The sequence below is a fragment of the Helicoverpa zea genome, chromosome 10, assembly GCF_022581195.2.
Source record: "Helicoverpa zea isolate HzStark_Cry1AcR chromosome 10, ilHelZeax1.1, whole genome shotgun sequence".
NCBI classification, from domain to species: domain Eukaryota; kingdom Metazoa; phylum Arthropoda; class Insecta; order Lepidoptera; family Noctuidae; genus Helicoverpa; species Helicoverpa zea.
In genome coordinates, this window is record NC_061461.1 from 2,102,524 (window position 1) to 2,122,172 (window position 19,649).

At 35.6% G+C, this 19,649-nt stretch overlaps 1 protein-coding gene across 1 annotated transcript; it reads right to left on the minus strand.

The window, feature by feature from the left end:
* Positions 1–1,962: 1,962 nt before the first annotated feature.
* On the minus strand, positions 1,963–19,467 carry LOC124633907 (ionotropic receptor 93a). The gene is made up of 19 exons (XM_047169277.1): positions 18,955–19,467; positions 18,396–18,548; positions 17,875–18,120; positions 17,634–17,801; positions 17,136–17,353; positions 15,861–16,028; positions 15,362–15,526; positions 14,950–15,054; positions 14,550–14,656; positions 14,303–14,363; positions 14,128–14,230; positions 13,899–14,005; positions 12,869–13,031; positions 6,620–6,840; positions 5,808–5,895; positions 5,399–5,518; positions 4,997–5,075; positions 4,514–4,674; positions 1,963–2,180 (listed from the first exon to the last, which is right to left on the minus strand). The coding sequence occupies exons 1-19, from the start codon at positions 19,043–19,045 to the stop codon at positions 2,083–2,085; spliced, it is 2,622 nt and encodes an 873-aa protein (XP_047025233.1). The 5' UTR covers positions 19,046–19,467; the 3' UTR covers positions 1,963–2,082.
* Positions 19,468–19,649: the final 182 nt, after the last annotated feature.

A 19,649-nucleotide genomic window follows, 5' to 3' on the forward strand; every position in this document is an offset into this window, starting at 1 on the left:
AGCCGCACAACTAATTATCTGTAAGATTCAAATGACCATTTTCGACAACATCTGGCCTGGGTAACGTACACTCAAAGGACTGCCCCGAAATTCATATCAATGGCCTGCTTTGTCCAGAAATAGAACATTAGCACCACCTAATTAATTGCTTTGTTTTTGTTAGTAATGCCGAATGTTATGAATGGCTCAGGGGATTTTTTTAAGTCACGTTTTTCATTTTCATATTCATAAGTTCTTCTAGTTTTTATTTGACTGGTTACTCAGAATTGTGTGGACTTTAAGCCTATTAATATGTGAATCATTCAAATCCCTGTAGTTTTATTGTATTTCTATCTTTACTTTAACATCAAAAGTTAGGACTCAGCAGATTTTTTAGCCATGGGACTTATTTACAAATCTATATTTTCACTTTTTCACATCAGCAACAATAGATGACTTAAAACGTCTTGCAAAGTATTATATGGATATCCTTCAGAGGATCCTTTTGAGGACATACTAGCTTAATACTTAAATGTTTAGCTGGTAAATAGATCCAATCTGCGAAAACAGTCTATAGAAAAACCTTCTCAAAAACCCAGACATCATTAAGAAAGATACTCCTTTAACCTAACAACCAAATCCTTAGAATGCATTTCCATACAAACTAGGTATCAGGCCAAAGTTTAGAAGTGACCTTGTCACTAATACAACCTTAAGTTGCTGGCTAGTAACAAATCAAGTTATCCTAAGTAAAGTTCGAGATATTTAAATGATCATGGAAATGACGCGTGATGTGACCAACTTAATTTTTTTTGTGCATTTATTCTGTTGCCAAGTTGTAGTATGATAATCATTTGTTCGTATGAAAGCTCAAAGTTCAGAAACGCACATTGAAAATCGTAATCATTATTTATATGATAATGAACTGTATATCGATCGAGTAAGGTAGAATTTTGTATAGCATCAGACTAAAGTATGACTGCCTTGTCTGTAGTTAAACTTTTTCAGTCCTTAATCTATATCATCATTGAAAGTTTTGGCTAATTGGTCACCTATCTTTCGCCATCGCTGTCATCTTAGTCAGCCCAATTCAGCTTGCACATAGGAATCTCCTATGATGACGCACCACTGCATTTATTATTTTAGTAGATGAATGCTAGAACATTTTAGATATTTAATCAGACTAGCAGCAATTTAAGTAAGTACTATCCTGAAAATTGTATTGGAAGACATTTGAAATTGAAAAACTATCCTAGTAAAACAAAAAAACACTATTATATTATGTGTCCTATTACGATTTTCATTAGGTATCCACAAATATATTTAGCATGAATGTTTGTGTCACTTTACGCGTTGAAAACGAAATCACATATTATCCTGTACCCTTTGAAATTCACAGGAAGACTTGCCAAAATTCACACGTAAGTAGATACTTACCCTTCTAATCAGAAGCAAGGAACGTAATTAAATATTCATGAACGAGTACTTAGACACGTGCAAGAAAATTAAATGCTGTAATCATACCGAATATGCTAATTATGGAGTTGAAAAAATGTTTGACTCATTAGTAAATAACGGTGCCTACATCAATTTTTTTGTATGCTCTACTGCGTCTGCGATATAATTTAATTATCTCCTACTTTTTAATTTTTTTTTTTCAGGCCTGAAAATCATTGTAGGTGGTAGGTGTAGGTAAGTGGTGTAGGTGTATATGTATAGTGAAGATTGTGCAAAATGCAGTGTACTGGCTTGACAAATTGATTCAGAAAGATGACCCGATAGGTTACGTAAAGCATTTTTTCCGAAAGGCATCTGTATGGAGGTAACAAACATTTATCCTCCGTTATAATGATTAGAAGAAGTGTTTAAAAAATGCAAAAGGTATATATAAGCTTGTTCCATGCATGGCTATAAAATTCAGATGCTACTTACTTTTTAAATTTTGTTGTAACGAGGAGTCATTTGATAAATAAGACACATATAATTTCATAAATACCATATAATAAGTGAATATAAAATCTAATACATAACCAAGTGAACATAGTTCCAGTATTTTTCCACGCGTTATGCAAATGTGATGGTTGTTGCGAATAAATAAATATATTATTCTACGTAAGGCTTGATGACGGTCAGCTCGCTGCGGCGCTTGCGTCTGTGGTAGAGGAACTCTAGTACTAGAACTGTTGATGCTGAGAAGAAACCTGAGGAAGAAATTGTTGTTTTTAATCGTGGAATTGCATAATATCTTTGAATTTTTAAGTAATGCGATGGGTACTAGTCATGGACAGATTTTTTAGGCTAGCTTTTACAAGCTCCTTTAGGTCTTAACTTGCTTCTGCCAAACGGTTTCATCCGCGACCCGAATCGCGGGTCCCGGGACCCGAGTCTTGAACGAATACGCATCATTTATCAAATCGGTCCACTAGTTCCGGAGATAATCGCGTTCAATAAAACAAACAAACTTAAACTTTATTAAATTAGTATAGTTATTCAAAGAGTTATATACATATATATTTACAACACAAAAAAAACTATCCTAGCAAAACATAAAAAAAACACTATAGATATCTAAAAAACGTCAAAAAAATCATTCCCATCGCTGTCAACTGGGAGCGTGCCCAAGAGGCTGGCAGCATTACCTCGTTGGATGGCCTTGCTGATCCTTTGTCCGAGGTAATAGCCAGCCTTTTGGTCACGAGAAGCGTCAACCAGCCGCCTAGACAAATCTTTAAATCTTCAAAGAGTGTTGCTTTTGAAGTTTAATTTCTTGTTGACGAACGTTTTTTCATTAAAGTAAAGCAACCAACACTTAGGGATTAATGAACCCATAGTTAATTACATACTATGCCACTAAAATCTCATATTGGATGTTCACCCTAACATCAGTCTTTGGAACTTCGATAAATAAAAGGGTTTACTGCTCTTAGACATAATATATCGTGAGTAAATGGCCTTGAATGACCCATGCTTTTCATTCTGCGGAAAATCTCTTTCAGAAACCAGCGTTTAGCTTTGAGCTATGGTGTAAAATAGTTCAATATTGGATTAAGGACTTCTGTAGTAAATAATATATTATTATAATACAATAAGGATTTTACAAGAATTTCAAAACCATTTTTGGTATCCACCTATGTAGGAGTAGGTATTGTGAAAAATATGTCACCTTCTTGTTACTTTTACAAAATTGCCCAACCAATCGTTTTTTCTTCCCCACAAATACTAAGTAGGTAACACAATGATATTACATAGTTGCACCTCCTTGCTGATCAGGTACTAAATGCAAATGGCCGGTTCAGAATGCCCATGAAGTAACGTGTAGTCCTTGATTAAACAATACTATTGTGCATAAATTAGTTGAACACATGCTCACGCTAGTACTGGTTATATAATGCATCGTTTACTTGGACACAAACAAGATTTATATGGAAATGGTTTTAGTTTAGAGTTCTCTTGGTGACGAGTAGCGTTAATGACAAGAATTTAGGTTTTCAGATGTATATTTTCCTTCTAGCAAGTTCTGAGTATCCAAACATTGATGGATCTTCCTATTGACCCTTCCTTTTATCCCTTAGTTAAAAGAGCTTTTAATATAAAATGTCTACAAGGTCTTTTAACTAGAACTCTTCGATTGTGAAGCTTTTAAAAAACCTTGAGTACAAACCTATGGTTTAAGAACACTTCGTTACATGTACTTTATTATCGTTTCTCAGCTAACAGTTGCATAATTGTTTAATTGGAAACTGTAATAGGTAAATAAAAACTTCATCCAAATCCAAACAGGTATATATTAAAGTAGTCAGACGTTTTATCTATTTCTCTAATATTGAAACGTGTTTGACGTCATATGTCACGTGGCGGTCGCGTGTCTAAAGTTTTATATTCATTGGTAAGGGTCAGGAACCGGATACTATTGCACAACTTTTTTAAAAGGCGTTGAGTCAATTTATACTTACTTTAATGAATTTGCTTCCTTTAAAGATCCTAATAATTGTGGACTTAGTACATTTTCATGCTTCCGACTACCCAGGATCGGAAGAAAAACCGTTGCAATTGAAATGGGACTAAATGACCGTAACCAATCATAAATGGAGAAATTGTAGTTATCATGTTGCGTTAAAAAAAAAAAAAACATCATTATTGACGTAGTTTTTTCTACAAACTGATAGCCTGTATAAGCGAATGCAATTTAGTTAGATACCTACCTAAACTTTTATAACATTCACTATCATAAAAACGAGTTTAAAAAGAGAGAGATAAACGCAAATGTCAATACAAAACTAATACCTACATACCTGACCAAAGTTTAATAAGTTAGAGGAAAAAACATTTCGAAAAATTCTGAGGGGAAATCTTTCAAGAATTTTAAAGGCCTTTAACCCTCATTTTTGTTATCATAAGAAATATCTGTCTATGATAAAAGCCGTCACAAAAAAATGTTGCATGTTTTGTAAAACCTCTTTATCATCTGGAAGATTTTCGGCCATTCTCAAATGTCACCTAGAATTTAAATTAAGAATAAAATCCTTGCAATTACCCATAAATAAGACAAAGAAGGATCCCTGCATATCGCTGAGGTTGACGGTATGGTTGTTGACCTCCTGCATCATAGACGAGGCCTTCCAGCAACGATCCTTCTTCGGCAGGTAGGCTTCCAGCCAGCGAGTGATTAAACCTGCTTTGTGCATGCGGTCTAGTCTATGAAAAGAAGTAAATAGGTTGAAGTTCGTAATGTTCAAGATAATTAACTGTCTCTGGATTAAGCTATGCATTTATTCATAGATACTTCATATGTAAAATGTGAATAAAAAAATCAAGACACATTATATAAGAGTGCATAATAAAATTGATTTACATTTTACAAAAAAGCACATTAAAACTTGACGTAAAAAAATCGACAAATGGTTGTGACGTATTCAGAGAAAGTTGTCCATTTTAATCTCTTTGTAGTTTTAATCAAGCATACTCGTACATATTAATTCCTAGATTATATTTTTACCAGCTACACACTATAACTTACTCTTTATTAATAACTGGAAGATACGGGCTGCCTGCAGGCACAATCATTGCAACTTTCTCATCAAAAAACTCTTCAGCGCCTGAAACATAAACCTTTTGTTTATTTGAACATGAATATACTTGAGTGTGTCCACGTTGGAAATTAAAATAATAATATCAGAACGCTTTGTAAAAATGTGCACGATTTTTATTAAGCTGCATGCTGCATGTCTTACACTACGTGATAAGTATGTATAGAAACCATTGTGAATATTGTACCGTAACAATAAGAACAGAATACAATGCATAATTTTCTTGATGTAAATCACCAAGATAGGTACACAAAAATCACAAATGATACGATTTTTTGCAAAACATTACCATGGACTTTTATGTATTTCTTAATTTCCACGCAAATACCTACTCAATGCGAAATCGCAGTTGTCTGACTCGAGGCGGTCTGCTCTCATGAGGTAGCTCAGTCGAAGCTTCCAGTCTATGATGACGTGTCTATGGAACCTCACGCGCTGCAGCAATGCAGATCCTGAAATAAGAACAACAAAAGTTGTCTTCAAATCTATGAGAACCTAGATCGGTTCAAACTTCACTTAGTAAAATACATTTATTCTTCAAAAAAACATATGAATATACTGCCAAAAAATCAACTTTTTAGATAAGCCAAAGGCATTCATAGCTATACCTACTTTCCAAATTTTTAAAGACAGACACACACAGTTTCAAGAAAATGCCTTCAGATTTCGTACCCCATTTTCAGTCATTGAACTGGGCATGCATAGGACATATTTTACGAATCATTAAGTTTACAAACTTACCTGATGTCATTGTTCCTCCCATGCCAACACTCGTGGATACCATTTCGGCGCCTTTCAGTAATGCTATATATTTTGGCTCATCAGAATTCTACAAAAGAATAAGAAGCTTTTTTGTTAAATGTGTAAAATTCCGTCCCTTAGTAGAGAAACAAACAAAGTTATTAGGTATAACAATGTGAAAATTACAGTCTTCAAATGGGAAAATTCTATATACTAAATGACGATATTAATAATAATCCGGATGCACAAACTGCAGTTTCTAAACTCGATATAGGTAATAAAATGCAACCAAACCAGTTGATTTACTTTTAGCGACGGATAGGTCAGGTACATTATAATCTTCGTAATATTTAGCATACCTAAACCATCACGCAGTATGATCGTGATAAATATAAAAGTATATAATAAAAAAGTTTAACGTCTCAACTCTCACTATGGTTTTCCCACGTGAAGGAAACGTGTTAAGGCAAGGATTTTGATTTGACCTGAAATGACCCGAAGTTCCAAAACGCCTTTAACAGATGTCTATGACTTTAATAAGTTTCAAGGTCGCTTTCCTTGCCATTTTTAGATAGTATCAGGTTTTATTACGCACAATTTTGAGGTTTGTTAAAATTGAACGCACTAAAACAGGTTACTGCTGAAAAAATTTTAGGAGGTCGGTATCCTCCTACTCAAATTTTTAACTGACGTCCAAATAGGATATTTTTTTACAATGTAAATGGGTCTTTTTAAAGATTACTATGGCCTTTCTTTATGCAGGATCAAAAAAATATTAATCGTTTACTAATTAGTGTAATCAAAAGTCTTACCTTTAACTCCATCTCCATATAAGATCCTTTGGTTATCGACCAAGTGTAAAGCGCTCGGTTTTCCAAAAGCTCTGCCACAGTGGTCACAGGAACCTCTTGCTTCGGAAAGGTGAGAAAAGCCACCAGGTTGCCGGAGTAAGTGGTTACGACAACCAGGACTACCAACCACCAGGTTCCGACTACTAGTCTACCGCTGTCTGCTCGGGGAAGGTACATGCCCCCTGTGATAAGGGTAAATGTTCCTTATAATATGGCAACTTAATAATAAAAATACCAAGAGTTAAACAAATTCCAAAAACAAATAGGTATAAATAAATAATATGTAACCTCTTTCAAAATATTTATTTTAAAAAAAGGTGGTACTGGCCGTTTTTGTTCAAAAAAATCACCGATAGCCATAAAACTGTCGACAAAAAGAAGAAAATAACACTTAGTTTTTAATAACTTTTATGGCTATCGAAAATATTTTTGACATGTCTTCTAATTTAAAGTAAAAAGGCAAGCGTGTAAAAAGTTCTAATAAAACGTGCCTATCGCCCTGCGAGATACCAAAAGTCGTGAGATTAACCCAATAATTTTGAAATATCTTGTATGATATCTAAAATAAAGTCTAGGCCTAAATTACTACCTAGATTTTTGTATACACAGTTACCGTAAAACGGGGTGAATAGCAATGATTTTCAACTTTGTTCTAAGAATTTGTTGTCTATTACTTTTTTTTTAACCACAGATTATTTTAATATCATGTCCGGTATCACAAAGAAACAGCTGAAACAATATTTGTTTAACTATAAGCAAATGTTTTCCAGATTTTTAATAAAATATGTATCATTTCTATTCACCCGACGACTGGGGTCAATAGAAATGCATAAAAGGGTGAATGAAAAAACTGTTAGGGCTGCCCAAAATTACTTAACCAACATGCTAAAATGAAAGGTCGTGTATTTAAAAATTGTTTTGGTATGTAAATGGTAAATGAAATTCAAAATTTGTGATTTAAACTATTTATGTGTTTTTGTTAACATAAATAATTAGGTATGTTTGTATTTTAAACAACTTTATTTTTACGGAATGTAATCTCTTTTCAATAAATTAAACAATGTATACTTCTTATTCGCATTTTATTTGAATTAAATAAAATCAGTATTCTAACATAAAAGTAATAAACATTCTTAAAAAAAAAAACAAATTCTAAATCTTCTGAACGTAACAATTATCATAAAATATATCACATTTAATCGATTTCAGCCTTCATTATGGCTTTGTAGAATCAGTACTACTCCGTAAAAATAATCAAAATTCTTTAAAAAATTAAAACTAAATTCTAAATCTTCTGAACTTAACAATAATTATCATAAAAAAGTTGTTACAGGTAGATAACTTCAGTCTACGTTAGCTCACTAAATGTAAAAATAATAAGAATTCTAAAAAAAACAATAAAATTCTAAATCGTTCCAATTTTACAATTAACAAAGTTTTCACAGGTCATCATCATCCTCTTCTAAAACTTTTAATATTTTGTCACTATCATTATAGTAATTATTTGTGTGTTCTTTCTTTGGCAATTTAATGAGATCTTTTACCATTACAGTCTTGCTCTTCTTTATAATTGGTAATTTGTATTTTTTGTTGTACTGGCCGTCATTCACTAGTTCATTTGATATTATTTCTACTTTATTCTCCTTAATGGTATTATCATCAGCAGTTGTTCCAGTACTGATTGTAACCTCTTCACATAAGCTGTCAAAAAAGAGAATGGGCAGACGGTTTATGTCCATATCATTAGATATTTTGCACTCTAATCCTTGTAAGTTACTATTGTAGTTTTCTATTTCCGTGATACTATTGTAATTCTGCTCTCCCATATTATTATCATAATTTTCGTAAGCCGTAACGTTAACGTAATTTTCCTGTCCAGTATTATTATCATAATTGTCGTAACCCGTGATGTAATCGTAATCTTCCTGCCTTGTATTTCCGCATTTTGATTGTTCCGAGTCGTTATGGTATTCTTCTTTCCATTCTTTATTGTTATCATTATTGTCCTTGTCTTCTGTTTCTGATTTTTTTGTAATATCCTCGATAGCTTTTCCTTTAGTCTCATTGTTTTCTATATTTTTTTTGAAGATTACTTCTTCTTTTGTTTCCAAATAGGATGTTTTCGTTTTCTTTCCAATCCCTTTGCCTTTTCCTTTGTAAGGTTCTATTTTATTAGGGCAATTTTCTTTTTCTTCAATTGGTGAAAGTTTCATGTTTGTAATTATAGTTTTTTTAGCTTTTCCTTTATTTTTATTGTTTAAACCTGATGAACCACTGGTACAGGCATCGTATTTTGTTTTTTTAGGATTTGCCATACTATTATCAACATCAGTATCTGCATAGTCCTCAATTTCTTCTGCAGCGACACTTTTACCTGGGAGTACATTTAGTTTTCTCTTTCTTTTTGGTTCTACAATGTTCATTGAACCATATCTCATTTCTTTGAGGAGTGTTAGAATAGAATCTTCTACAGCACTTTCATGCTCTTCACCTAAGTCCTCGCCGGGAAGTCTGGCTAATATTTCACTTGCATTTAAAGGGCTAATTCCTGTTTTCTTAAATCCAGCAATGATATTATTTGAGGCATTTATTTGCAGATCATCAATTAATAATTTTAATAATTTTGGAAAGCAACCTTTTGGAATTGTGGGTAATTGTCGACCATCTGTCTTTTTCCATTTTAATAATAAATGCCTCCAGGCTCGCTTCATTGGACGGAAAAATGCCACGTCCAGAGGTTGCGTCAGGTGAGTTGAGTTGGCTGGTAAAAACACAAAATCGATGTTGTGCGCTTTACATGTTTGGATCAAATCTGCTGATAAATGTGAAGACAAATTGTCTCCAATTAAGCACTTTCTACCTGGTAAATTCTTAAAATAAGGAACCACCATATTTTGCACCCAGTCCTCAAAAGTGGTTGCATCAAACCATCCAGATGTCGACCTATTATATCGAGTACCCTCTGGGCCATGTTGGATCCAAGAATCATATAAATGAGTTGCCTTGTATACCACATATGGTGGTAACATTTTACCATCTGCGGTACCAGCCATCATAATAGACACGGAAGCCTTGGTATGGTTCAGAACTCTTTCAGGGTACTTGCATCCCCGTTTGATTAGTATTTTTTTCCGCCCAGGGTCGTCCGTCAAATTTGTTTCGTCGTAATTTAAGATGTTAGAAGCAGGTACACCATTTAAAGACTTCTCAAGTTCTATGAAATATTCTTTAATCGTATCTGGTGATACCTTAGCTCTCACACGCTTGATATTTTCACAAACTCTTTGAGAAATCTCATTTTTGTGTCTTAATAGGAAGCTCTGTACAAAATCTGGTCCTGGAAAATTGTCTTTAAATCTTTTATGAATTATACCTATCTTATCAAGATACATTTTTACTATGTACCTGAGATCCAAAGTATCTAAGGGATAACCCCATTCTGCGCATTTGTTTATGTTTTCTATTAAGAACATTTCAGTTTCATCGGATAAAGCTCTTTGGCCTCCATGTTGCTTCATATCCCGCGTACAGTGACGATACAACACCGATTTGTGTATACCATATTTTTTTGCAACTTCTTCTAATTTAACATTTCGGGAAGATGCATACTCTTCCACAGCTTTTTTTATGATCTCCATGTTATATTTTTTATACCTTTTTTTTGTAGGATCGGGTTTATATACACGCGGCATGTTGAATACGGCGGTATGTATCTGTAAATGAAAATAATCACGTTAAAAATATTATTTATTTAATTAATATACTCTACGCGCCTTTCTTGCGTCATGTATGGAGCAATGGAGAACGGTTCTTCACTATCCAGGCTGTAGACAAATTGAAGGGATCGGCGATCCTATTAAGATCGAGCGGGGAATATTCCAGGGTGATAGTTTGAGTCCACTTTGGTTTTGCCTGGCCTTGAACCCATTGAGCACATTGCTAGAGGGTTCGGGGCTGGGCTATCCTTTGCGGAGAGGGGGTCAGGTTATATCCCATTTGCTTTATATGGATGATCTGAAACTGTTTGCCACCACAGAAATGCAGCTGATAAAGCTACTGAAGGTCACTGAAACTTTCAGTAGCTGCTTCAGGATGGAATTCGGTGTGGACAAATGTGCAGTCATGCATGTAAAGCGAGGGGGAATTGTGGAATCTGAGGGAGTACAACTCTCAGATTCTATAAACCTGAGATCACTCTCCGCAAACGATACATATAAATACCTGGGTATGGCGGAGGGGTTAGGCATCAATGTGGCTGTCATGAAACAATCATTACGGGAGCGTTTCTTTAGCCGCCTGAATAAAGTTCTAAAAAGTTCCTTATCAGGTGGCAACAAGTTTCGCGCCTTTAATGGTTGGGTCATGCCAGTCCTGATGTACTCCTTCGGCATACTCAAATGGACTCAAACTGAATTGGATGCCTTGGATAGGAGAGTCCGCACACTGCTGACCGCAGGACTAATGCATCACCCACAATCGTCGGTGATGAGGCTGTACATCCCACGGAAATGTGGAGGTCGAGGCTTTTTAAATGCAAAGACGCTCCACAACCGTGAGGTGTGCAGTCTCAGGGAATGTCTTCTCAAAAGCGACGTGGGTATGCACCGTGATATGGTAGCAGTGGACAGAGGACTCCCCCCGCTATCGTTGGCAAATGGGAACTGGCGCAGACCTGTGGTAGTAACTACCCATGATCGCAAGGAGGTATGGCAGAGCAAACAGCTACACGGACGCTTCTTCGGGGCACTTCATGGCCCCGATGTAGACTTCAATGCGTCCGTATCTTGGCTACGCTTCGGTGACCTATTTAGAGAAAAGATTTGTATGTGCAATTATGGACGAAGTTATCCTGACGAATAACTACCGGAGATATATTATGAAAGACGGGACGGATGACATATGTCGGGCATGTCACCATCCAGGTGAGTCTATCAGACCTATTATATCTGGTTGTTCTCGTTTGGCTAACGGTGAATATTTGCACAGGCATAACCAAGTGGCCAAGATCATCCACCAGCAGATTGCTCTGCAATACAAACTTGTAGATCTTGAGAAACCGTACTACAAGTATGCGCCCGACCCAGTTCTCGAAAAGGACCATATCACGTTGTACTGGAATCGATCTATCATCACTGACAGGACTATTATAGCCAATAAGCCTGATATAGTGGTGATAGATCGATTATCGCGCCGCACGATAATAATCGATGTCGCCGTTCCGCATGACGAGAACCTCGTGAAAGCTGAGACAGAGAAACAAATAAAGTATCTTGACTTAGCGCACGAGGTTGTCGCCATGTGGAATGACGACAAGGCTGTTATTGTGCCGATTGCCGTTACGGCCAATGGTCTAATAGCCAAGAGCCTCGACCAACACCTCATGAGGCTCTCGTTAGGCGGTTGGATCAAGGGACTGATTCAGATGGCAGTACTCCATGATACGGCGCGTATTGTGAGGAGGTTTCTGTCTCTGGGACCCTAACCAGCGGTACCTTGGACCCTATGCCCGATATCGGTGGCCATCTATTTTTTGTATTTTTAAATGTTTTTTTTTAAAATATGTCGAGAAATCAATAAATGAACTTATTTATTTATCAATCACTAAATCTACAGCTCCATACATTATTAGTAGTATTAAATTCTATTAACAGTTTTTGACAACCCTATTTATTTATCTCTATTGACCCCTCATTAGTTGCTATTCAAACATTAGTCGTTTCTATTATTCCCTACTAGGTTTCCATTAAACCCTTACTAGAGTTCTATTCACCCTTCAATAGATTCTATTGACCCCTTATATACAATAAATTTACACATACTGTGATTTTAACAATTTTTTTAAGTTTAATAACGGATTCTCACTTACCTTCACTGTATTTTTATAATTTATTGTACACCTAATGAGATAAACACATTAAAAAGCACAAATCACAACTTTTTCCAGCCTTAATTCAAAAGTTTCGGCAGTTGAATAAAACACGTTCACAGATGGTCGACTTTGAAATGTATTTTGAAGGATAAATGTCAATTTTGACAATTAAAAATTGTTGCCAACGCAAAGAAAAAATGTTGCTGTATTAAAATTTAAAATTCTACCAAAATTCTTCAACGAAAGCTACTGATATATTAACATTGTAAACTTTCCTGATTTTTTTTCTATTCACCCCGCAATTTCTATTCACCCCATTTTACGGTATACTACATACTCACCTTGCTGCAATAAAGCTCCATAGATGTACCATAGACAATTGTGTATCGTAGCAAGTCCTCCTTGGCGTGTGATCTCCATGGCTTCGTAATATGGGCTCATTCGATGGATAATGTATAACGTGGGTCCCATCAGAATTACTGCTAGTCCGAGGCATAACCAGGTCTAGAATGATCTAAATGCTGATTAAATATGGAATTAATATCCATGATAATTTAATAGTGGCCTGATATGTTAGTATTTGGGTAAATCAAATGTTTTCATAATTGAGTAGTTTTATCACAACGCTAGTTTTGCTCTACACTTATATCCAAGAACAACGTTCGTACGTAATATTTTTACGTGCATTATGTTATATAACTATTATTTTCTTCTCTGAGCCAAAACTTTGCATGTTATTAAAGAAATGAGAACACTCATAAACTGAATTTTACTCAGTTTTGGTGGTGAATTTTCTTGGTAGTGTTTATGCTTCTTCTAGGTATATTTTAGTAAAATGCTGGTGGATTCAGCATTTTTATTATTTATGTGCTACTATAAGAGTCACAGGATTCATTTAAAGATTCAGACTTTTGACTCACATATTTTTATTGCTAAAAATGCATTTAATATTTCATGCTTTTAGCCACTTTTATAGAAATAAGTTTTTTTTATGTCAAAACTAGGTTTTGGGCAGCGTTTTCACTGTGAGAGACCTACTGCGCGCATACGGTTAAAAGTCTATACAGCCACCACGGTACGGAGATTAGCGCGTGCAAACCAACAGACTCTTCAGCGTTATTATATAGTAGTATACCTATATATTACATTACTAGCTTCTGCCAGCGGTTTCACCCGCATCCCGTGAGAACTACTTCCCGTACCGGGATAAAAAGTAGCTTATATCCTTCCTCGATAAATGGGCCATCTAACACTGAAAGAAATTTTCAAATCGGACCAGTAGTTCCTGAGATTAGCGCGTTCAAACAAACAAACAAACTCTTCAGCTTTATAATATTAGTATAGATTAGTAGGTATAGAATATAAACTTACGTCAGTAGTAAATGGCAGCAGAAACAGCAACGCTCTACTCAACTCTCTTGGTCGCGCTATCATGAACGCGTAAGGCTGAATGCTCACCGGCATAGTGTAGTTTATCCCTGAGAAAAAAACGATCTATGAAATGATTTTTTACTACTATTAGTATCAGCAGTGGTAAGAACAGGTGTTTTACTGTGATGACGATGAACTCTCATGAAGTTTATAGAGTATTCATACTTACCTGGCATAGGATCAGCTAAAACAGTGAATGATGCGGCTGCTAGAGCTCCTTGTCCTTTAGAAATAGCTGCTATTGTCAACTTAGCATCCATGCCATGCATTGTCTGAAACCATACACCATTAAGTAACTAATGGAAGAAATATAAAAGAAATCAGTTAATATCAATTTTACTTACATCAGCAAGGGTGTCGTTGGCCAACTCTTTTTTGAGAACTGAAGCTAGTATTATTTTTAGACTGCAATAAAAATAGTACGTAAATATACTTTTTCCTTTTTCTGGGTGTATTATATAAATTTTGAAATAAGGTACTGAACAAAGTGACTTTCAGATCGCACTAAATACGATCTAGTAAATAAATGGTCTCGTCGAGCAAACCAAACAAAACGTTAAAAAGTCTAATTAAAAAATAAATAGATCTTACGTAAAGTTTTTGTTGATAGCTAATTGGTTTACGATATCAAATATAAGTCCACTATATTTTACAATAGCACCAGATTCATTCCGTTCCAAGATCGTCCACGGTGGATTCTGAAATGAAACAAAACCTTACACTTAACTAAAATTGAATGTCAAAATAAGACTTGTTTTTGACTTGATTCGATCCGAATGTCCATTGGAAAGGGAATGTATAATGAAAAAGAAAAAAACCGAAAAATCCGTTTGAATTTCTGAGTACTAAACGAAGATTTCAGTCTAAACAGATTCAGTAATAGATACAAGATTATGGAAGAAGACATGCTGTGCCGTAAAGTAGTATGGGTATATGGCAGGTAGGTGGGTAATAATCATTGAATGAAAAACTATTGTTTATTATTTCTTACATGAAAAGTGATGATAGGCAACTCCTTCCCTCTGAATCCGTGATGGATGTGTGGAAACAGAACATCGTCAAACCTTACTGCATCAATAGGGCGCCAAAAGCCGACCTGCAAAGTTTAGTTTAGTTAGTGAAACTTCTCGATCTTCAAGACGGGCATTTTTATAAACACGGATAGGCGATGGACGTAGGCCGCTCTCCACCGGTTTTATTTTAAATTAATAGGATAGGCCTATGTTCAGCAACGAACATGCAATGGCTGAAATAATGATGAAGTAGCAGTCTAGAATTGCAAAGTAGCAAAAGCACTTTACATGGATATAAAACAAAACTAATTTAAATGTGATTGTTATTCTGTCATAAAATGGACTAGGTACCAAAGTAAAATGTATAAAAAACTTCACCCAAAAACTTACTTTCAACAGATCAATCTTATCAATAACTCCAGAAGATCCGTTAGTATTGACGTTGGACAAATCCGAAGCGTCCGACAGTCCCCTGTAGGTGGCGCCCCACGTGTCAGCCGCTAACGCTCGCCAGGTCGAACAGTTGCCGCAACGACTCTTAGCTGCTAAGTGTTGCTGGAAGTGAAGAAAGCATTGGTCAATTAATCACACTAATCGATGCTCTATTAGCACTCCATAATGTTATACAGGATGTAAATTCATGTTGGATGGTTTGAGGAGATATGAAACTGGGTTTTAAAGCGGTAGGACAGCTGAAAGTTTAGCGTAGATAAAAGCTCAACTGACGAAGTCTTGTTATTTTGTACAACACAACACCTATAGTAAGTACATAAAATGTAATGACCGACCGGCTTTTATGTAAGTAAGAGTAATAAGAGAGCTATTCATTTTATAGAAATAAATTCACAATTTCTTTGTATTTTTTTCTATGGAACATTCTCTTTCCTACCTGCATATGCTTCAACAGCATGTTCCGTCTCTGTATCTTACTCGGTCTGATGGCCTCCCACTCCTCATCAGAGACCTGTGCAGCCACATCGAACTCGTCCTGTGTGGCTGCGTCTAATGCTGATATGAACGCATCCATCAACTCTTGGCAGAAACACATTATGCCATTCTGGAAATTACGGAACGATAATAGACCATAAATCAATTAAGCAAGAAAGGTATTTCTTACTTTATAAAGCTTTATTTTTCGTAGAAAATAAGTAGATTAAATCTCTAAAATTACGTCGCGCGTTAAGGTAATTTATGATCATTAAGCTCTACTTATAATCTTCCTATTTATTACAAAGAATTTTTCAAGTTTAGGTGGTACAAATTATTTAGTCAACACACAATTTTAGCGCATTATGGCCATCGACAATATTCTTTAGTAAACAGGAGATGCATCAACATTTATCATATGCATGATAACGTTAATTGACATCAAATCTAACTACACTACTAAATCAAACTACACAACAAAATGGCTACCAAAGTTATAGTTGGCATCGCAATGCAGGCACCAATCACTGCGGAATTGACAAAACAAAACGAAATGCTCGAACAATTGCATTTAACGAGTGAACGCCGTCAATCCGCTTAGATTAGACTCCGCTTTATTGATTGTGCTCCCAAACTATCTCGCTAATCTGGATTTTGGAGATCAGTGATTGTGGATAGTGTTTGGAAGATGTGAATGGCAAAGCCTGGAGTGAAATTAATAGATACGAAGATCATAGAATCGAATTGAAAACCTTCTCTAACCGATGTTTGTTTGTATTTGTTTTTGTTTGTAACTTTGTACCAAAATATAAACCAATTTGTAAATGTGAACACCATGTAGCATTTTAATTGTCACTTTATCCTCATTTGTCTTTGCGATTCTACATGATCTTCACATGCTTTTACTGTATGTATCAATACATACAAACTGTAATACTATATTATTTTTAAAAAGAGTAACCATGGAGTTTCTTGCCCGTTCTTCTCCATAGGAAGCTACTTTTGGAATGGGCAACTAGAATCAAACTTAGTTATAATTTTGACGTTCATAAGTGCTTGTAAAGGCCTAAATGAAATAAATGATTTGACTTTGACTTTGATGAGAAATAGGTTACCTAACCTACACCTAACTTTAGCCATAGATATAGTGGCTGCTTCGTCGAGTTCTAAACGAAGATAAGAGGATATGAGTAGCTGAACTTCGGCCTTTCGGCCATACTTATGGTTACATATATACCTTACAATTAGGATTATTATCCGTCATATTATAAATATACGCGACATTCTCTCCCTCATACAAATCATTGATGAAACTACTCAGGTTTCCATTCTGTGCGTTTGTATCGGATATGACATACAACCACTGAGCTTGAGTGTGTGACATAAGCAAGTCTCGAGCCGTCTCCGCCATTGTTGTCATGACATCTGACGTCACTACCGCTATAAAATTTTCACCTGAAACAATGAATAAACAATACTTTATTCAAGAGGTAATATTTGCAGTCTTTTAAATATTCTGAAGTTCATTTAAAAGGCAGTTTTGTTCATTTGGAAGGTTGCCAAACAATGAAAAATATTGCAGTCTGCTGTGTGGGTAGAAATTAATTAACAATAGAATGTTACGTGTTGCCCAGTTTTAGGTTTTACTTTAAACGTGTAAAACTTTCTTGGCTAGTTTACAGACCAAAAATCCTTGCATTTAGTCACACTAAGAACTCTTTGTCAAAGAACGTACCTATGTATTTCACGGGCAACCTAGATAGGACTCTGTGCATCTCTTTACGTCTCAAGTATTCATTGATCTCATGCTTCATCTTGAAGACGGTGACAGAGACTGGTGACGCACTCTCTTCATCTATCTGTGAGGTCAGAGACTTCACCACACGGGAGACCATATCACGACCTGGAACACACATCTATCAATTTTGAAATGATCTCACAACATCTTAAAAGAACGTGATTAAAATAGGACTTACTCAAAGTGTCATCATGCAGTATAATAGCCGATTTCCATTGAAAAGCATTAGAAGTCCTCAAATCTAAAAGCAGCTGTGGTAACTCCTCTCCCGGTTCCGTGAACGTGGCAGTTATGGCTGAATGAGAAGGCAGCCTCGGGCAGTCCACTTCAGTGAGAGCAAAGAGTAAGAGTTCTTCTTCTTCCGTACGCGAAAATAAATCCCAGGTGTCCTCACACGAGGCTATGCTGAATACTGCTAGAAAACCTTTAAAAATCATGGCAATTCATGAACAACTCTGGTTTTTTGTGGAGTCAAACTTTCATAACAGGCCAATCTCTTCTAGGGGTAGTGTTACTCTTTAAGAATAAAATCATGTAAATATGACCACCCACTTAATTTCAATTGATATACTTATGTTATTGATAAGGGCAGGAGGATGATGATGATATGTGGGTGGATTGTGCATTATACTGAACTGCAAAGCTATTACCAGAAGATGTGGACATGTTCTTCAAGATATTGGGACTTGAAGGCATTACCTTTCTTGAGACTGATGGCAGTCCAAGAGTAGTAGTAGACGATGACGCCGCCATGCTTGAGGTCAACCCTCGCTAACTCCTTGATGTAGTCCTTGAGCTCGTCCAGAATTGACTGGTATTTTTCGCCCAAATATTGACGGTCTAATACTACAGCTGAAATAAGGATATAAGATCAGGAGTATGATGATCAGGTTATACATTGAGTTTTATATATTTACCCCTCAACATAACTGTAGGTAAGCTAGTCTATGTTCTTCCTGCCAATAGAAAACCGTTTAAAAATTAACAAAATTAAAACAAAACTGAAAAAGCAAGGTAAGCTTATTTAATTTCAATACATATTAAGAAATTGCTAATATACCTACGTTTTGATATTCACATTAAAAGTAAAGACGTAAAATACTAAGTTTTCTTTACATTTTTAATTAAACCTCTACAGTCTAATGTTGAATCTCCTTGAACATCAAGATCCGCATTTGTCTTGCTGACTTCTTATGTGATTTTGGTATGAGTGCAAATGCAATTATATAACTCATTGATTTCTGCTATCCAAACTTACCTATAGAAGCGTTTGCCGTGATCAACGAAGGGAAATCCTCTCCAGACACACTCACAAACAGACACACAAAACTTAGTATCCATACTTTCATTTTCGGCCAACACGATCGCAGACCGATATCCACACTTTCCGAATGAAAACCCACTCATAATTCGTAAAGCAAAAATAGTAATTATTGATATCCAATCAGAAGTTTCTGGTAACTAATAAGGCTTAATGTAATTAGCAGTAACCGGGGCACAGATGTTCCATGTTAACCTTTCGTGTGGTTTGCACGAACGTACCCGCTCGAAAGCTTCGTGCTTCGAGGAACAATATCTAGTAGTTTGTGAATGAATGTACAGGCGGTTTGATCTTCGAATTTTACTCGTTTTAAGGTATTTAGGTGTAGTTTAGATCGGCTTAGGTCATACTTATTATATCTGCGAGGTATTTTTTCATCATGAGGTTCTATTTCCAGAGAGAGACTTCGAGAATTACCTACAAGCTTCTAATAAACCCGAAATTCTAATCTTTGTTTCGTTTTCTTCATTATTTAGTCGTCAACCTGTTTATATCAAAAGCAGGCTTTGCTCATCCCAACAATGTTTGATTTATCGGTCAGAGGATCATCTTAGTATCCTCATGACAAATACTAAACAGTTACTAATTTCTCAACTTCATAACATAACGCAGTCTGCATCTATTAACTTATT